The 18,444-nt window shown below is 40.1% G+C and overlaps 2 protein-coding genes across 2 annotated transcripts; both read right to left on the reverse strand.

Moving 5' to 3' along the window:
- Nucleotides 1-2,065: 2,065 nt before the first annotated feature.
- tas2r202 (taste receptor, type 2, member 202) lies at nucleotides 2,066-3,570 on the reverse strand. The gene is made up of 2 exons (XM_034091317.1): nucleotides 3,515-3,570; nucleotides 2,066-3,110 (listed from the first exon to the last, which is right to left on the reverse strand). The coding sequence occupies exons 1-2, from the start codon at nucleotides 3,568-3,570 to the stop codon at nucleotides 2,066-2,068; spliced, it is 1,101 nt and encodes a 366-aa protein (XP_033947208.1).
- Nucleotides 3,571-9,464: 5,894 nt separating this feature from the next.
- On the reverse strand, nucleotides 9,465-14,997 carry vsig8b (V-set and immunoglobulin domain containing 8b). Its single transcript, XM_034091738.1, has 8 exons — nucleotides 14,881-14,997; nucleotides 14,452-14,531; nucleotides 12,641-12,810; nucleotides 12,253-12,454; nucleotides 11,292-11,444; nucleotides 11,074-11,196; nucleotides 10,175-10,313; nucleotides 9,465-10,073 (listed from the first exon to the last, which is right to left on the reverse strand). Exons 2-8 carry the CDS (start codon nucleotides 14,522-14,524, stop codon nucleotides 9,821-9,823), a joined length of 1,113 nt encoding a protein of 370 aa, XP_033947629.1. The 5' UTR covers nucleotides 14,525-14,531; nucleotides 14,881-14,997; the 3' UTR covers nucleotides 9,465-9,820.
- Between the last annotated feature and the right edge of the window lie 3,447 nt (nucleotides 14,998-18,444).

Genomic DNA, 18,444 nt, shown 5'->3' on the forward strand with positions numbered 1-18,444 from the left:
TCATGGCAATCATTTCATTCATATGACGTGTAACAATAGTATTCCTTACATCACGTCTCTCCGGTTTGAAATGTGGATTGGATATGATTTTGAGCTGTCATGTATTCTGTGTATTTTGGCAGCTAAAGTGGGCAGTGCAAGGAACAACCAAGGCAACATTGGTTGAAACACTTATTGTATATATTACAAGAAAGACCTCTCAAATCCTGTATTTCTAAAGACAACCCTGCACTTGGTGAATGGTTACTGAGAATACTCCCTTTGCAAAAGCTTTTTGGTATCATGTTTGTGAAGTGGCTATTCCTGCTGTTTTTCTGTCTATAAAGGTAGTTAAAACAGTATATGAAAACATTTGTTTCTGTATATTCAGAACTGGAAGGTGCCAGAACCTCAATGAACAAACAAATAAAAAATATAATACACAAAATATAGAAAAGTATCAAGCCATTGATCATCAATAATAAAGCCATGTTGAAGCAGCATGCAGTTGCAGACATATTTCTGCTCTAAATGGCTCACATGTATGACATAACAATGGTAGCAAATTGTATTCCATGTTGCTTTGTGACTATACATTGTTGTACATTGTTAATGCATATGTGAATTGCCTTGGTCAGTAGGTGTGTAAATATTGTGTGATACAGTATGACCACAATATTTCAGCTGGCTGATTTTTCATCTATGTGTCTCATCCATAAAGAATGTAAAAGGGAGGGCTGAACCAATAAACAGTTGGTCACAAAAAGAAGGTTTGAGCCCCTGAGAGGTCAAATTGAGATTTATCTTGAGACCCTTTAAAGGGGGCCAACCCCTAAGTTAGGAACCACTGCAGTAAACCTCCTACCTGTAAAGTTAACGTGATGACCTGGCCCTCCGCTACAACAGTAATGACGTTTCTACTCGAATGCAACAATCTAATAATCATGTCATATATTGTGCGTTTATATGTTGGCAATTTGGGGGGAAATCTACAAAATGATTTCCTTTACTTTTACATTTTAAATACATTTTTAATGCTTTCATTTGTAATAGACATTATTTTCAATATTGATATGGGACTTGTATTACTGTTACTTCCCAATAAATAAAAGAAGATAGAGAATAAATTCTATGACATTCAGGAGTATTGCATCCATATTGGCCAGTATTGTATCATATTGAGCGGTGTTTGCCCTGATCATGCCAAACCCAACTCCCTCCAACAGAGAGAGGGAGACATGGGAAGGAAGCCGAGTCCTTAGTACAACTTAACTCTCTTCGCATCAAAGGAAGATATGCCCTTTCTTACTTTGTCCATTTAGCTGCGGGAGGGTTCCTGATCCTCATCGCACGGAGTGGGATTAGCTGCACTATTGTATATCTGCTTTGAACCTCACTGGGGGATGCCAGGGGGTGTGAGCTAATGGAGCAATGCAAAGAGGTCTGCTGATGTTTTTTTAAACCCATATTTACCCAGGGTAGATGTGCTGGGCATGATTGCACTTTTAAGGACCGCCCTGCTTCACACACACAGTTACACACAATCACACCTGGGAGCTGTCGAGCACACGCCTGAACATTTCTGACCAATGAACAGATTCACAAAAGACGGTGGCAATAATAAGTACTTTTCTACATAAATGCTCCTTTTGTCTGAACTACCTGCAACCTCGCTGAGGTGAAAACTCTTAAAAAGGTCTGTGATGAAAAAAAGAATAGAGAATTCAGACTGTGCCTACTTTCCTGTTTTATTAATATACTCTGTAGCACTGCCACATGTATTTTTTAGCATTTTTAGATGGGCACTGAGTTACATCAAGTCCAGGCATCCATCCTTGGGGATCTATTTTACGGACTATAATTTGTTCTCCTGAAATATTAATATTCATAGGTGCAGACTGATGTGATTTGGATTGAAAGCTGGTAACCTTGCCTCTGTGATCTGTGTGTCATTTGAGCAAATACCTGACTTAACACAGTTACCTTTAAATGTAATTAATATTGTTAAAGCAGGGCACGTCATTACTGAAACTGCTAGACACACAAAGGATAAAATAAGTGACTTTTTAATTAGTTTTTAATGAGTTCACACAATGACACATTTATTCAGCACAAACACTTCCTGTGAGAAGCAGGTTTGAACTTTTTCAGGAGTGCTGGGTTTAGCTTTTTGTTCAGGCACCTTCAGACAATACAAGCACGGATATTCATCCAGGCACACGTTGAATTCATGTATCAGAGCTTTCCAGAAAGTCTTCTTCCCGTAGATCAGCACCATCGCAGTGACAGTCGTGTAGATGGACGTGAAACAGAACGTGAGCCCGATGATGTTCTCGTGGTTCACCGATATTTGGTAGTTAACATACAGGTCGATGACAAGGAAGAGGATGAAGACAGCCACTAGAGATAAAGCCATCTGGATCACCCTCATCTGAGAGCCCAGCTTTGGCATGTGGGCTCCGTTGGAGCTGGCTTTCATCTTGCGGAGATGGACGGCCAGGTGGAAGGAGATGGAGAAGCAGCATTTCACCATCAGCACCCCGGGCAGCACATCAGAGAGAATCAGATACATGGCTTCGTAGACGTGGCCAATGTTGTTGGTGGGCGTCAAAATCCCGCAGTCTTTGTTAGCAGCCGTGATGTTGTCAGATTTAAACACCATGAGCATCGGCATGCAGGTGCCCAGACCTAACAGAGGGATGAGACAAACAGCCAAGGTCACATGTTTGAGGATGGCGTCCTGGATCTGTGTGTAGCAGTGGTTGGGCGTGCTCACCAGCTTGGTGCTGTAGTAAAAAGTGAGGAAGCTGGTGTCCCACATGATGGTGAACTTGAGGCTGTAGATCAACAGCAGCATGACGGTGTAAGGCTTCTGGTCGATGAGGCACTTACTGTCCAACTCATCCATGGTCATCCAGAAGTAGCAGATCAGCTGGTGGGCCACGTCAGCCACGGACAGAGCTAGGATGATGGTTTCAGAGGGACTCCACTTCTTTTTCTGCCTGTAGTTCCATATACTCATCAGGAAGATGTAGACATTAAAGAAGACGGTCGTGGTAGCCAAAAGACCCGTCATTACCCAGATGGCGACTTTATTCATATACATAATGACAATGTTACCCCAAATATATCTGCACAGGAAATCTTAATAGGGTCTCACTAGTCAGTGTAGGCTTCTCAAGTGTCTTTTTTTTCTTTTTGGTTTGTTCGAAGAGATGTCAAAAAGGCAAAAAATGATACTCTAAACCAGAGGCTTCTTCGTTTCTGTTTTCACAGAAGGGAATCAGTCACGGTTTGTCGGTGCAGCCTAGGGAAAAGATTCACATATTTAGCTTATGAAAGACGATCCAAATAGACTCAATTACGAAAAATATTCTACTATGGTGAAGAATATATGTGAATCAAATGTGCAAAAACAACGTCAAGTGCAGCTGAGATGAGAAGGTTAGAACAATTAGGGTAAGAAACATACATTTTTAACTCAAAACAAATCCTCCATGGGAAGACTGAGGCTTTTCATCACTCTGAATCCTACTTTAGGGCTGTCGTCAGATCGTCAATGGAAGACGTCCCATGTCTTCTTCTAACCATTTTGGACTTAGGAAAAGATAACCGCAGTGCTAAAAGAACATGACTGCACTTACGTGATGGTGGACAAAGATGGATATGTGCCATTTATTTATATATAAATGTATATGTTATTAATTGCCTAATGTTGTTGTAAAAATTGCAGCACCAAGGAACTGTGGGTTGAAATTATTTCCTCTCTACTTGGCAAAAATGGTCCAGCTTTTGCCAAATAGGAAGGAAAAAAAGGAACCATTGAAGCAGCATTTCCCTGCATTTATAGAGTCTTACCCCTCTTGTCATGACTTCCACTGAATACTTTTGGGTCATTTCACTCTGTCTCTTCATAAGTAAGAAAAAAGTATATTCGACCGTAGCTCTTGTTTCTGCTTACACGCTCTGTGCCTGCTAGTTGTCACAATATGTTGACTCATTACCTCATTGCAGAAGGATCCTTTGTGCGGTTAATCCAAGCATTAATCCTGGCCTGAAGATGACTGCAGGAAGCAAGGTGAAATCCTTGAATTTGTTTGCGTTCCTTGACTGGGATTTATATATAGGCATTGGGTATTTGCATCAGTTATGACCACAGGTAGTGGTGGCGGTGTATTTGCATTGACACGGGGCAGCAGGGGACGCGCTCATTATTATTATCCCATGACTTTACTGTATGTCCATCAGTGCAGCATGAGAGAGCCAATCCGCAGACCACCAGGTGCATGCAAATGGATATTCGTGCAGCTTGGCCACATATTTACAAACACAAAACCACACACAAACACACACACACACACACACACACACACACACACACACACACACACACACACACACACACACACACACACACACACACACACACACACACACACACACACACACACACACACACACACACACACACAACACACACACACACACACACACACACACACACACACACACACACACACACACACACACACACACACACACACACACACACACACACACACACACCCCTATTTACCTGATAAGAAAAGCAAATCACCTTTGAATCACCTTCAGGAGCCTTGCTAATGCATCACCTTATCACTGGAGTGCGTGCCGTGGAGGACACTAACTTGAACAAGAACAACTAAGAAGTGACTTCAATTATGTTTTAGTTTAGATTTCCTTCAGATGTTTCTGGTTTGCTTGTTTTACATGCATACCTATTAAATAAAGCAAACAGGATTCTAATTACTTTTTTCCCCCCCTTCAAAACACAGCAACGCACATACACCACAAAATTAGCCGTGTGGTTTATGTTTAGCTCAAAACCATAATTTGATTATTAAATAACCAACCATTCATTTCAAATTGTACAAAATAAATGTATCTACATACATTACACTAACTCTACACATACCAAACCAAGTATCATACACATCTTTTAAAACAAAAGCACATTTTGTCTTTCAATAAAAGGATAATTTAATCAACCATAGTATAACCCCTTCAAATAATTATCAGTTGATGGTGTTACAAAACTTATTTTCACATTTCATTCTGCATGGATGCAACAAACAATATAAAAGCAACATTTGGTTACCTCTTAATATCTGCACAGCTTTCCACTCTTCATATATACACACCAAATTCCTCGTGTGTAAACCTACTTGGCAATAAATCTGTTTCTGAAATTGATGTATGAATTTCTGCCTACAGTATAATGTGATTTAATCATCTTTACTTTACTTATTTACAATTGACAAAAAAATAAAAAATAAGAGTAACAGATATGCTGCAGTCAAAGCTGTATTAGCAACATGACATTCCCAGCAGTGAGCAACAAAACATCCAACATGCATAGGGTTTGGCTCCAAATGCAGACAAATCAAATACACAGACACAGAAATAGGGCGCCAAAGGAAAAAAAAAAACTATAAAAAATGCACATTGCTGTTCTAATCCATAGGGTTAGAAAGAGTACATGTGCTTTACATCTGACTGTATGTTGCCTCTCGGTGTGTTTATTGGATAGAAGCGCTTGCCATCCCATATCCACCCCTGGCAGTCTATGTTTCATCAAAATCAGCCAAACAATTCTTATCAGCTTTTCAGTATGACTGTTGAGCCGATGTTCAAGACGACGAGGTTTTATACTGTGCAAGGTTCTGCACATAAGTATTATTACCAGCATACCCGCTTGCAAGCATTTATATAAGACCTTAAGATCCGTCATTTTGGTACTGGGTAAGCTGGTTTGTAAAGAACATGTTGACTCACTGATTATTCCTTTAAAAAAACAAAACAGGAATTTTACGTGATTGTTAATGGTATGGACCACAACAGACAGGCGTGCTAATCTTTGGAAAATGTGACTCCAAATTGCACAAAAGGATGTTAGTAAAGAACTGTTACATGGCTTACCAAGGTCTCCGTGTCTTTCTTCATGAATAGCACCTTAACTTGGAAAAATTGGTTTCATAATGAGTAGTTGATTTCATACCAAACAATACAAAGATATATTTCAAGGACAAATTCCGCCTTTATGCACAATAGCATAAAAAAGCTCAATCTCATGCAGAAACTCTTTGAGTTTAGATGTGAAAGAAAGTGGGAGCTTTGCTTTAAAGGAAAATAATGATTATGCCCACACAGTGAGAAGTTCTGCCCTCTAAGAAACTTATTAATAAAATAAAAGATAATGTGGTTTCTAAGTGGGGGTTGCCAGACAAGTATTTGTAATTAATTATTGTATTTATTTCTGTGATTCATGCACGGATCAAAGGACCGGCAGACAGAAAAGCGTACACAGAGAAGTGGTCCTTCCTTTGGATAAGCACTTTCTGACTTTGTTTTGAATTGATCAAACAGAAATACACTGACATGGACAGAAACAAACGTAGACAGCTGGCAATTTGTCTTTATGAGAAGTAAAAATAGTCAAACAATGCAGAGACATAGCAAACCTGTTTTGTCAGTGTGTTTGTTTATGTGTGTTTATTTTTGGGCTGTGTGTGCTGCTGGTTGACTTTTGAAGAAAAGCTTATCTGAAAGAGAGGAAAGCGTGTCTAAAAGTATAATTTGATGCTTTTTCATTTCTTCGCAACAAATTACCAGTCTTTACAGATTGCTGCAGAGGGGGATGGGACTTCTTAGGAGCCCTTGGCAGAATTATTACCAAGGGCTCACCAACCTTCACCACTTCTTGCAGCTCTTATTAATTAAACGTACATCAGTGAAGATGAGCGCTGGGTCTGCAGGCACGCTGCTGACTCTGGATTCTTAGAGTGGCAGCTGCAGGTTACTGCCTCAAATACTCGACTAATAACTAGTTTACCGGCTACTGAGCAAAAATGGGAGAAGCACACAACTCAAACGAGACAATTTTGCAGTACTTTGTTCTGCAAATGAAAGAAAATCCAGGAGGCAAATATCCATAAGAGGATCAGAGGGAAAGATTTACTTCACCGTCTGTTTCATGTGCAGCTAAAAGCTTGTATTTCTATTTATCAGCTCTGGACCTTGTTCTTTAGATGCTGCTTAACTAACTCTGAGTTAAAAATCCGACATCAGGCTAAACTTGTATATTTTTATCCAGTCGATTTATTTATTTGAAAGCAGTTTTGAGGATTTAATTAAATTAATAAAGGAAGTTCTCCTGGGTAACATAGGCTCTTATTCTGAAATGAAAACAAAATGAGTAGACAGTTAACCCTTCTATTGTCTTCGTTTCCCCCCCCTTAGTTTGGTGTTCAGGGTCAAATTTGACCGGTCCTGTTTTAACTGCTATTACATTAACACAAAAACCATTAATCATCACCAAATTTCATTTAACACCCTTTAAAACTGTGTACATATTGTATCAGACTACTGGTATACATGAACAACTGTAGTCAATATACAAAGAATAGACACTGAACATGTATTGTGTGTGCCAGGTGTGATCCATGTGGGGGGATGGGCACATAAGAGCGGGAAATGTGTCAAATTGTTCTATGTGTGTGTCTGCCAGGTGTGATTGACATGGGAGGATTGGGTACATAAGGGGGGGAACACATCTTGTGTGTGTTTGTGTGTGTGTGTGTGTGTGTGTGTGTGTGTGTGTGTGTGTGTGTGTGTGTGTGTGTGTGTGTGTGTGTGTGTGTGTGTGTGTGTGTGTGTGTGTGTGTGTGTGTGTGTGTGTGTGTGTGTGTAGTGGGTGGGTGGGTATTTGTATTTTATATGATCCGGATGGTTACTAATTCCTTTTCTTTATGGCGGTCATTTTTGACCGGGAACACCATGGGTGTTACAAAGTTGACTAAATCATCCAAAATTAAATGAAAGTGGTGATCAGCAATTTGATATATTCAAATGTCTACTGTGAAGGATATCGTAAAGCCTTAATGCAATCAAATGTAAAACAAAAAAGTTATGATTGATGAAAGTAGTAAATCGGTCAGATTTGACCCGAAGACAACAGGAGGCTTAAGACCATGATCAATATTCATATCATTGGCTGAATGCTGATCATGCAATTATACAAGATTGGTGCATAATGTTTATCATCTCTTAATATGTGTGCTCCTGCATTGTTACTGGCTTCAATTTGTTCTTCATTGTGCTTCAAATTATTTATACTCCTCCATGATGATGAAACAGTGATGTTGGTCTATGTTTGGTGAGGTTTTCCCCATATACTAGAAAGACATTTTTTAATAATAACCCGGATCCAGTCAGTTTCATACGTTTGCTTTTTAAGTTAAAATCTTTAAGTTGAGTTTATCCTTTTTGTCTGAAAAACTATATTTGGTGTGAGTCTTTCTCTTCACAAACTTTAACTTATTTTCATTTTATTATTTAAATTTGTCTTCATGATGAAAATGTGATTGTAATGATTACAGATCATGGTCAGTAACCCACAAATGTATATCTAAAATGACCAATAAAGCAAACATCTTTCATTATTAATCTACGACAGCGAGCGTCTTGAATAAAATAAAATGTTTGGATGGATTTTCTGGTTTACAATCGAGCGGATTTGGTAACCCTGAAGTAACCGAGCCCTGAAAAAATCTTCGACTCTGCTGACAACGAAAACAGATGTTGACAGACAGACATTGATTGTTTGTCTGACCATGTTCATGCACCAAGGTCAAATATTATAACACCTAGTCTTGTGCCATCTTCATTTCAAACCTGAGAGACGTGATGTAAGATATTACATATTTATTGTTTACACGTCATATGAATGAAATGATTGCCATGATAATACAACAGGAGAATGTATTGGTGTTTGGCGATTAGGCCCCGGTTTGCAGGATAATCATTTAGGAGGGAAATCACCGCTCCGATGAAATCCCCGGGGTCTAGACACTGGTGGTGGTGCTGAGTAGGTGAGACCGGTCTGAAGAGGGAAGGTTTAGCTTTGTCCTGGAGGAGACTGGAGGCGAGAGGGGTGGAGGCGGGTTGCGGTCATCTGCAAATGACAACTGACAGGGAGGAAGAGCAGGCATTTAAGAAATTTAGCATGTGCAGCTATTGGCTGCTGAGGGGTGACGCCCTCATATTTAATGAGGGGGGAAGGGAGCCATCGAGTGACGTGTAAGTGACTCGTGTTAGGTCTTCCTTATTGAACTTGCGCTAAGCTTCATTTGAACACATTCCCCAACATGAACTCCTATTATGAAGTTGTATTTGCACGACTGACCCTTTGGATTATATATTTTTATATATTTGCATGTTCAAAACTAAATGTTTTTATTGAATTATGAAAGCATATGATACGACTACTGTAATTCAAACTCAGTTTGATGTTTTTCAGAGAGATTGTTACATTCCTTATCCTGGGAAAGGGAGATATGTTTAAATGTCTGTAAATGGGAATAAGATGGTACTCTCTTAATTGACATCTTAGTTTAAAAAAATGTTTAATTGTACACATTTATACAAAAAAAGTGATTAATTGATTGGGTTACATGTGCATCATAGAAAAAGGCACCCATAAAAATACAAGTATTTTGATATATACATTTTACATACAGTTTTAGAAAAGCTGTGTGACAATGAGAACCTATTCAGTAGCAGTGATTTGCTACAGCGAATCATGAAGCTGTACATTTATATTTGTCCGAGTGCTGAGGTAAGAAAGTCCCCTGTAGTCATACAGTATACCAATACTCCCATTATTCTCAATATGTATTGCACAGTTTGTCATATATAGACTTCTTTACAAACATTGTTATACTTAAAATAGAAAGTCTTTGCTTCAGCAGGCGTCGTTTCATATTAAAATAAAAAAGTCTATCATGCATGTGGATGGTAGTTACACAGCGTATCCGAATCGATTGTCATAATTGAGGGAGGTCTGCCCCCCTGCAGCATTTGGCTGTGATCTGCCGTTACTCTCCCCTGTGTAGACGCCACCGTGGGCCGATTCACTAACACTGGGCAGCTGTTTCCTCACATCGCTGTACTGCACCCCTGGGTGGGTGCGGTACGCCATCACTGAGCGTAAACTGGAGTGTCTGCTGGAGTTTCTGCTGGTGGGTCTGCTCTCTGGGGCCGGGGCGTCCTCCCTGAGGAAGCAAGTCACACAGGTCTCCGTGAGATGATGTTTTAAAACATTTAGAGACTATTTCATGCATGTTTGAAATTGTTTCCGGCTCTGGTGCAATACCTTATTTCATTTTCAACCTCTTTCTCATAGCGACGCTTATTGCAGCAGCAGACCAGGAGCCAGATGAGGAGCAGGAGGAGGAGCAGCAGCAGGAGGGCACCTATCACCGCCCCGACTATGATACCCACCTTATTGGTAGCTAGAAGAAAAGAAATGGTGTAAGATTTTTCCTCTGTCAGTCTGAATATACCTGTATACACCCTCAGTCTGAAACACAACGCAAACAACTGTCTCTTTAAGGCCCCCTCCCCAAAAGCCCAGTCTGTTTGGATAAGCTTGCAAGAAAAACTGCAAAACCTGAATGGCTTATTGAATCACATGTTTGCAGACCTAGACACATGTTTCCTATAAGATAGAATAGAATTAGAATAGAATTCCTTTATTGTCATCGCACCAGGTACAACGAAATTTAAAAAAGCAATCCTCGCAGTGCATTTCCACATACAACGAATAAATATATTATCTATATAAACATATACACATTAAACATGCTCACACATCCATACATGCCCGCACATTATTTAAATACAGTTTACAATATAAAAAAACAACACAGGGATGATATTTTGCATCTCTGATGTCGATCAGTTCATAAGTTAATACAACTATTAAAAAGTAGTGCAGTTGGAAGTTGTAACTGTTCAGTTCAGCGTTTGACGGTGTTCAGTTCTCGTATGGCTCTGGGGTAAAAACTGTTTTTCAGTCGGTTTGTCCTTGATTGAATTGACCTGTAGGGTCTACCGGAGGGCAGAAGAGCAAACAAGTGCAGCTCTCCTTTTTGTGATTCCTCAAGAGACTTGCCAAAAGACTGCAGCAAATACTCTAAAGCATGTGTAAAACATAACATCTTGAATTGAAGAATGCCAAGTACTTGAGAGTAAAACTAGATGATGACTTACGGTTGTATGCATGCAGTGCATATTTACACTGTCCTTTGCCCACGGCATTTTTCACCTCACACGCGTAACTTCCAATGTTGCTGTCCGTATGATTCTTTATCAAAAGCTCTCCAGTCTCTAGGTCTAAATGACAGGCAACAGCATTTAGTACAGACATATTATATAAGATAAACATCATGGAAGTATAATAGAAAAGCATTTTTGTCTGACAAGCTCACTTTGGATGGCGTCGGCTGGAATCGCACCTCCACTCTCTCTCCTCCACGTGTAAGAGAGAGGAATGGATCCCTGATGAGATTTGCAGTGGAGGGAGACGGGACCACCTTTCTCCTCCGGACCTTCAACCCAACACTTTGGGGATGTTGGGGGAACTAGTGAATAAACATAAAAAGCATGCTTTAGTGTGTTAGGGTTTTGTGTTTAGGGTGTTAAACTTAAATACACAGTGGGCCAAAATAAAAAAATCGGTACTAGTCGAGGGCCGGACTGGTTCAATATGTATTGCAAAACTTATTGAAATGAACGTATTGCACATATTAAACCTGGAACTAACAAAGCTTACATTATTGCCTATAAAAACAACATTAAATAATTAGTTGCATTAATTTCTTATGGCTCTATCTGCAGCTTTTCCGGAGTCATTTCTTATGATTACATTTGTCCACAGGCCAACAACAGCTTCAACAAAACTATTTCCCTCAAAGAAAAAAACAAACATGCCCTGTTGTCGCAAGAAAAAAAGTGCAGAAGGAAACATCCATTGAAACTCAGTTTGCTGCTCTGTGATGCTAGTTTAAGCCAGACACTTGGCATCTCATCTTGGGTGCAAGTTCATCAATGTTTGGGCTCAGGCTCTGAGCTGAGGAGATCCTCAGGATTGAGTGCAAATACCGGAGTGCCAGATCGAATAGTAATTAGAAATTATCCTGCGGGCCGAAATTAAATCCACCAAGGGTCTGATTTGGCCCCCGGTCCTTGAGTTTGACAAATGGGCTTTAGTGTATTGTGGTAGGGGTAAAGGTGTGAAGGAGGATAACAACAGAGGAAGGGTGTGATCACTGCAGACAGGAATAGAAACTGTTTCCTTCCACATTCCTTGTGTGAGAGTAACATTTAAAATAAGAAAGAGAGGGTTGGGACATGAACAGGTAAAACCGGTAAGAAAGAAGTTCTACTCACCCATCACATTCAGTGTGACTTTTCTCATGTCAACACTCGGTGCCTTCTTGACTTTACACTGGTAGGTTGCTGTGTCTTTGAGAACCACATTAGAGAGAGAGACGGAAGCGTCGCCCTGCTTGGGGTCCACTATGAACTTTAGCCTTTTGTTCACGCTGGGGTCTCCGTAGCGCATCGTCAGACCCCCTGTATATGATAAAAGCTGAGATACAAAGATTGGGTTGAGTGATGACACGTCTTCAAAGCAGGTTTTCCCACCAACAGAGCCCAAAGGTAGAAACCCATAATAAGCCACACTCTTGCATGTCGAATGAACGCTCCTTTAATTTAAACAACTTCTCAGACAGGTTTTTCTTCAACACCTCTCTGTCGTCTGACTCACACATACCAGTTGGTCTTTCTGTGTCATGTCCGGGCTAACATTGGACCACTCGATGTCCAGTTCTCCCGTGTCTTCGGGGCCGAGGGTGTAGGTGCATCCCAGGGTGACCGTCTCCCCCAAAGCCTTTTGGATGGTTTGCGGTCCCGAGCTCGTCACCTGCATCGCCTCAGTCACATCTAATGGGGCAGAAAAATAGTCAGATGTACGTAATCTTAAATATATGCTTTTTCCTTGCTCCAATTTCCCAAAAAACTATACCAAGGCTGAAGAAAAACACAAAAAAAGACAAACAAAACCCAGTTCTATCTCAAATGCATTAATATTTGCCCAGTTTCAGCGCATAAACAGGCTGTGAGTGGGAGCTGATCTGAGACTAATTGGCCTTTTAAGTCAAACTGCTGAGTATTCGGAGCTGGATTAGAAGTCAAATTGTTAGTTTGTAAATAAAAATGAGTTACGGATTAATTTTAGACCCTTGATGTGCACTAGTTGTCAGAAATATGGATAAACAATGATGAAAACTGAGAAGGAGCGGACTTGAAAATTGTACTTGACAGGTGGCGGTTAAAAGCTACTTCTGTTGACACACGCCCTGCTGACTCATTGTATATGGCCATGGCTTTTATTTGTTGTTGATAGCTTGACGTTTATAGAAATAAACCAGTGTTAATTGTAATATGTGTCGCCGTGTTTCAACAGATCCATACAATTCATCTTTAATGTTGTCACTCCACTCCATACATTTTGAGAAACCTTCCTTTCACCATTTCCCCATCTTAGCAATCAACCTTCACTAAATGTCTTAATAGACTGCGTCGATAAATCAAATCAGCCTCTTCATTGACACCATTAAAGTCAGCTTACTGTCTGAAAGCACTTCAATGCAACTGGAACAAAACAAACTACATTTGTAAAAGCATCTGTTAAAAGAAATGCTAAAAATTGGTCAGTTAATGGATTCTCTACAAAAGTTCCTTTGCTGTTATCTATATGTGTTTATCATGTGTAAAGGCATCCTATCCAACTATCCAGTGAGTGCAGTCACAATAAAGCCATTTTTGAAACTGCAAAGATCTTCTACTTTTACCTCCGACATACTGAACAAATCTTTAAACAATAATTGTTCATATTCTTATTGTATTTCCTAAAGTCTCCATTGATGTTTGTGTGCAGATTTATTGATTTTTTTAAATAGTTGTTCTCCTTCCCCCCCACCCCCCAATATTTGCTCTGTTTGACACAAAGTGCTGCAAATAATTAAATCCTGCCTCCCTTTGGACTTACTAAGAGTTGTGCATGTGTTTGATAACACTTTCACTCTGCCGCTAGCATTTGATTTGACTTTTGTTTTTATTTTGTCCGTGTATCAAATTAGACAGCCTGGATTGAAGCCCAAGAGTAATTTATCCACAGGGAACAATAACGTCTCTCAGTGTCTCTCTCTCTCTCTTTATAAATGTAATGTATTATTATTATTATTATTATTATTATTATTAGTGTCTTACTTTACAAATGCACACACCAGTTTAAACCTTGGCAACAGGAGCACATTTGAAAAAAAAGAGCGAGTCATGTACATGTACACGCCTCAATGATGTCTACAATGCAATTCCCCCATACTGGGATAATCAGCTCAAAGCATCTCAGCTGGCCTGTACATTAGTGAGTCACAGAGAGAGAACCAACACCAGCTCTGTCTGTCCTTGTTTTTTATGATCAGAGTGTGAAAGATTTCCTGACAGTCGGTCATGTTGTATTTCCCTTACCTGCTCAATTAAAATCTACTACACATTCCTGGGATATAAAACGAGACTCACCTGTCTCCAGCCGGATTGTTAGCAGAAACAACACAGCCAGCTTTAGCCTTGCACTTGAGAAAACAGCTTCCATAGTAACCCTGAAAGCAACATGAAGTGAAGAAAGTGTTCAAAGGTTATTTTCTGTTACTGTTGACTTCCTTTGTATTTTGTCTCTAATTTCATAAAAAAGGAAGTGTAAAGATCTCTAGAGCATGGCTGTTAGCCACTCTTCTAACACAGTTGTTTATCTTTAATCTTTATCAGTGGGAAGTAGAAGAATTACTGCTCTCACTTGGTTCCCTTTTCGGATTGTTAGCAGAGCTAGTGAGGTCTAAAATGAATGTAAATATTAATTGAAAACAAGCAGAGGTCAGATCAAGTGTTTCTTACTTAAATAAACACTACCATGAAAGTTAAATAGAGAAAACTAAAGTAGTTCTGACATACCTTAAGGAGAATGAATAATCCACAGTAAAAGTATGTCCTTGACAGCCTGGCAGTGTCTCAGTGGAATTTGTTTATTTTGCTCTCAGGTGAAACTCAGGAGCAGTTACTAGACCACACCCTCTGTCCATAGTGCATGTGTTGGTCACTCCTCGAGTTGGGAACATTTAAAGCCACACTCAACAAGGATTTATTCCAGGAAATGTGTTTTTGTTGGTTGGAAATGTGTTAATTTGTTAACCAAATTAACCAGCGTTGTGTTGGACATACTGTTAGTATTTGCTTTGTAACCCCAGGCTTCTGTGACAGAGATGAATGATTACCTACCACTTCTGAGTTGCTCAACAAATATGTCGCTGCACTGCTTGTTCTGCTCATAAACATCTCTCATTCCATTAAAGTACATATAATGACCTCCTGTGTGTCAATATAATGTGTTATTTTGTATGCTGTGTTTGTGCATTGTTGGAAGAAGTAAGTATTTTACTCAAGTAAAAGTAATAATTCCACAGTCTAGAAATACTGTGCTAAAGGTAAAAGTCGGCTCATTCACAATATTACTAAAGTGGAAGTACAAAAGTATTAGCATAAACATATACTTAAAGTAAAACTAACAGTACTCAGTGGAGATAACTTGAATTAATGTGCCAGGTATCTTAATCTTAATAAAAAGCTGTGATTATTAAATTAATTTAATATCTGTATTAATTATTTAAACTTGCAAATTAACTAGAAATATATTTAGAGAGTAAAAAGTACAATATTTTCTTCCAAATGTTTGTGGATTAGAAGTACAATTTCAAATGGAAATACTCCAGTAAAGTGCAAGTACCTCCAATATGTACTTAAGTACAGTACAGAGTGAATGTACTTAGGTACTTTCTTCACTGCTGTAATGTAATGAATTTATTGAAATAGATTTATCAAAAATATCAACACATTGAAAAGCGGTGAAATCTTTTAACGTTTCGAATGGGCCAACGAAATGCTGAATTTCCAACCCTTCTCCGACACACCCTCCTGCTGCCACACCTAAGAACACAGACAACACAAGACACAATGTTTTGATTCATACGTCAGTGTTAAGATGGTGACAGAGCTGCAAACTGCTCAAGTATTGAGTCATTAATCAAAGTTTTATCGGGTGACTAACAGAGGAATCACTAATTCTCTGAGCTATTACAACCTACAGCCAGTATCACAACTTCTTATCAGCTATAAATGATTTACCCAAATAGAGAGTTTGATTTGGAGTTAAACATCTACAGATCAATGTTCAAGGTGTTTTACATCATCTGTTTTAATGCACACAATTCTACTGTGGCTGATGACCCAAAAAACGAAAGGAGGGAGGTTTCAGATGAAGTGGAATGGAGCGGTGAAATTACTCCATATTGATTTTGTGAAGAGTGTCCAGTAGGTGATGTGAGCACGGAGCATGACGTTTGCCATTAGGAAGTGCTGGGTTAATGCGATCCTGCCAATAATGTTCATTAACGAGATGAACAAATTACCAGTGCTCGAGATGGAACATTATCAGAGAGCACATTTTGATCAGAGAGCAAAATTAAAAGCAGCGCCATCCCCCCCAACACTTTGTTCAATGCTGTGTGTGTGTGTGTGTGTGTGTGTGTGTGTGTGTGTGTGTGTGTGTGTGTGTGTGAGTGTGTGTCTGTTTGTAAAACTGTGTTCCTGAGCTTCATTCAGTTTGCATCGTTGACTCCCCATCTATGAAGCTGTGATCCTGCAAATGTCAGGGTGTGTGTGAGGCGGTAGAGCTGCTCTAACCAGCAGGTGGTTAATTGCCCCTCTGTTGTAAGAGAAGGTTCTGGCACAGGAGCACTGAACAGGCTGCGTGACAGGACAAGGCGGGACCAAACAGACATTACTGGGACATAAGACCACCATTAAAGCTGCAGGAGAGAGCGTGTCAACAGGCTGCATGAATATATTAGTGACCTCTGGACACAGCAGCCTTTTGTCACCCGAGCTGTCTTAATCATCCAACTAAACTTCTGTAGCAAGGTAGCAAGCGTTGTCTTTCCCGCCAAGATTTGCTATAACCCCATTTATCCTTCCAGATTTGGCAAAGGTAGCCTGATCACTCCGCAGGGTAGAAAACAAACCACCTTGACAGATGTCCAAATTACAAGTAAACAGCCTCGCAGGGGAGGCAAACAAATGACCAACGCAGGGAGGGGAGCGGCTACAGAAAACAGGCCAGGCTTGCCAGCAGCCTAACTGAGATAGCATGGCAACGTGAGTCACGGTGTGTCAATGTCAGGCAGCCGGTCGGGGACATGTATTCCTCTTTTTTAAGGTGGTAGGCCACTGGGACAAAGATGGTGCTTCTGGCAGAGGGAGGTAGTCATTCAGCCTTCAAAGAGCAATGTGAGTGGAATACAGCAATATTCATGACCCTCTGAATCTCTGCAATTAAATGTCCACTCCGACAGGGAAATTGATTTTTTGTCTCTTTACAACTATCAGCCGTTATAAACAGATGTCCTGCCCATCATACTCTGCTGCCTGGGTGGTGTTAGTTACACCATGCAGTAATGAGTGAGTCTAAATCCAGTTATGTGTGTTGTCTTGTTATATTGTGAATCCGGTGTGATTATTCCCTCTCGCTGAGCAGAGCACAATTTCAGCTCCTGCTGCCCTGCATGCTCTCTATCTTGCATCCTGCAGACAAATAATAGAGGCAAATTCAAGGATTCCTCTCAGCTTCTGTGATTCTTCATCTCAGTCAGCAACCCACTAAGGAAAGGGCACAGTAACTATCAAAACATGCTTGAATGAATGAACAACACCCCAGTGGTTGCCTGTGCTACAGTGTGCTTCCATTCTTTATTAATTAGATTCAAACTATTGCAGCTAGAGACACCATTATCGGGATTTTTTTTCACAGCTACAGCACTCAAAGAGGATATAAAAGAAAATTTAGATGAGGGTCAAATGAGAAACAGAGAAAGAAAGATTAACTTCAGCCTGAGGAAACAACATCCCATACTACCTGGGCTGAAATCTGACAAGGGTGAGAGGGGTTACTACATCCAATAGCCACCAAGGACACACATAGAGAGTGTTTTTGTTCCAGTGAATCTCTTCCACTGTGAATTTCTGTCCGTGTATAGACAATTATGATCCGCAGAGAGTCCATCCAAACAAGGAATGTGTGCCAAAACCTTATCCTGTCTGAACAGAAACAATTCTGAAATTAAGCAGGTGCAGGAAAACCCTCATGAAACCAGAAGAAGCCCTGATGGTCCTGATTCATTTTCTGTAGGTCTGTCCTCAGGCATGGTTAAACTTCCAACCTCTGAACATGAAAAGGCAGCGCTCTATAAGAAATCCGGTTTATGAAATATGGAAGTAAATGTATCGTGTGTATAATACTCCATCCCTCCCTTGGTTCACAAGCTGCCCACCCACATAAACCCCAGCACAGACACACACACACACACACACACACACACACACACACACACACACACACACACACACACACACACACACACACACACACACACACACACACACACACACACACACACACACACACAC

The sequence above is a fragment of the Pseudochaenichthys georgianus genome, chromosome 9 (genome assembly GCF_902827115.2).
Source record: "Pseudochaenichthys georgianus chromosome 9, fPseGeo1.2, whole genome shotgun sequence".
Taxonomy (NCBI): Eukaryota; Metazoa; Chordata; class Actinopteri; order Perciformes; family Channichthyidae; genus Pseudochaenichthys; species Pseudochaenichthys georgianus.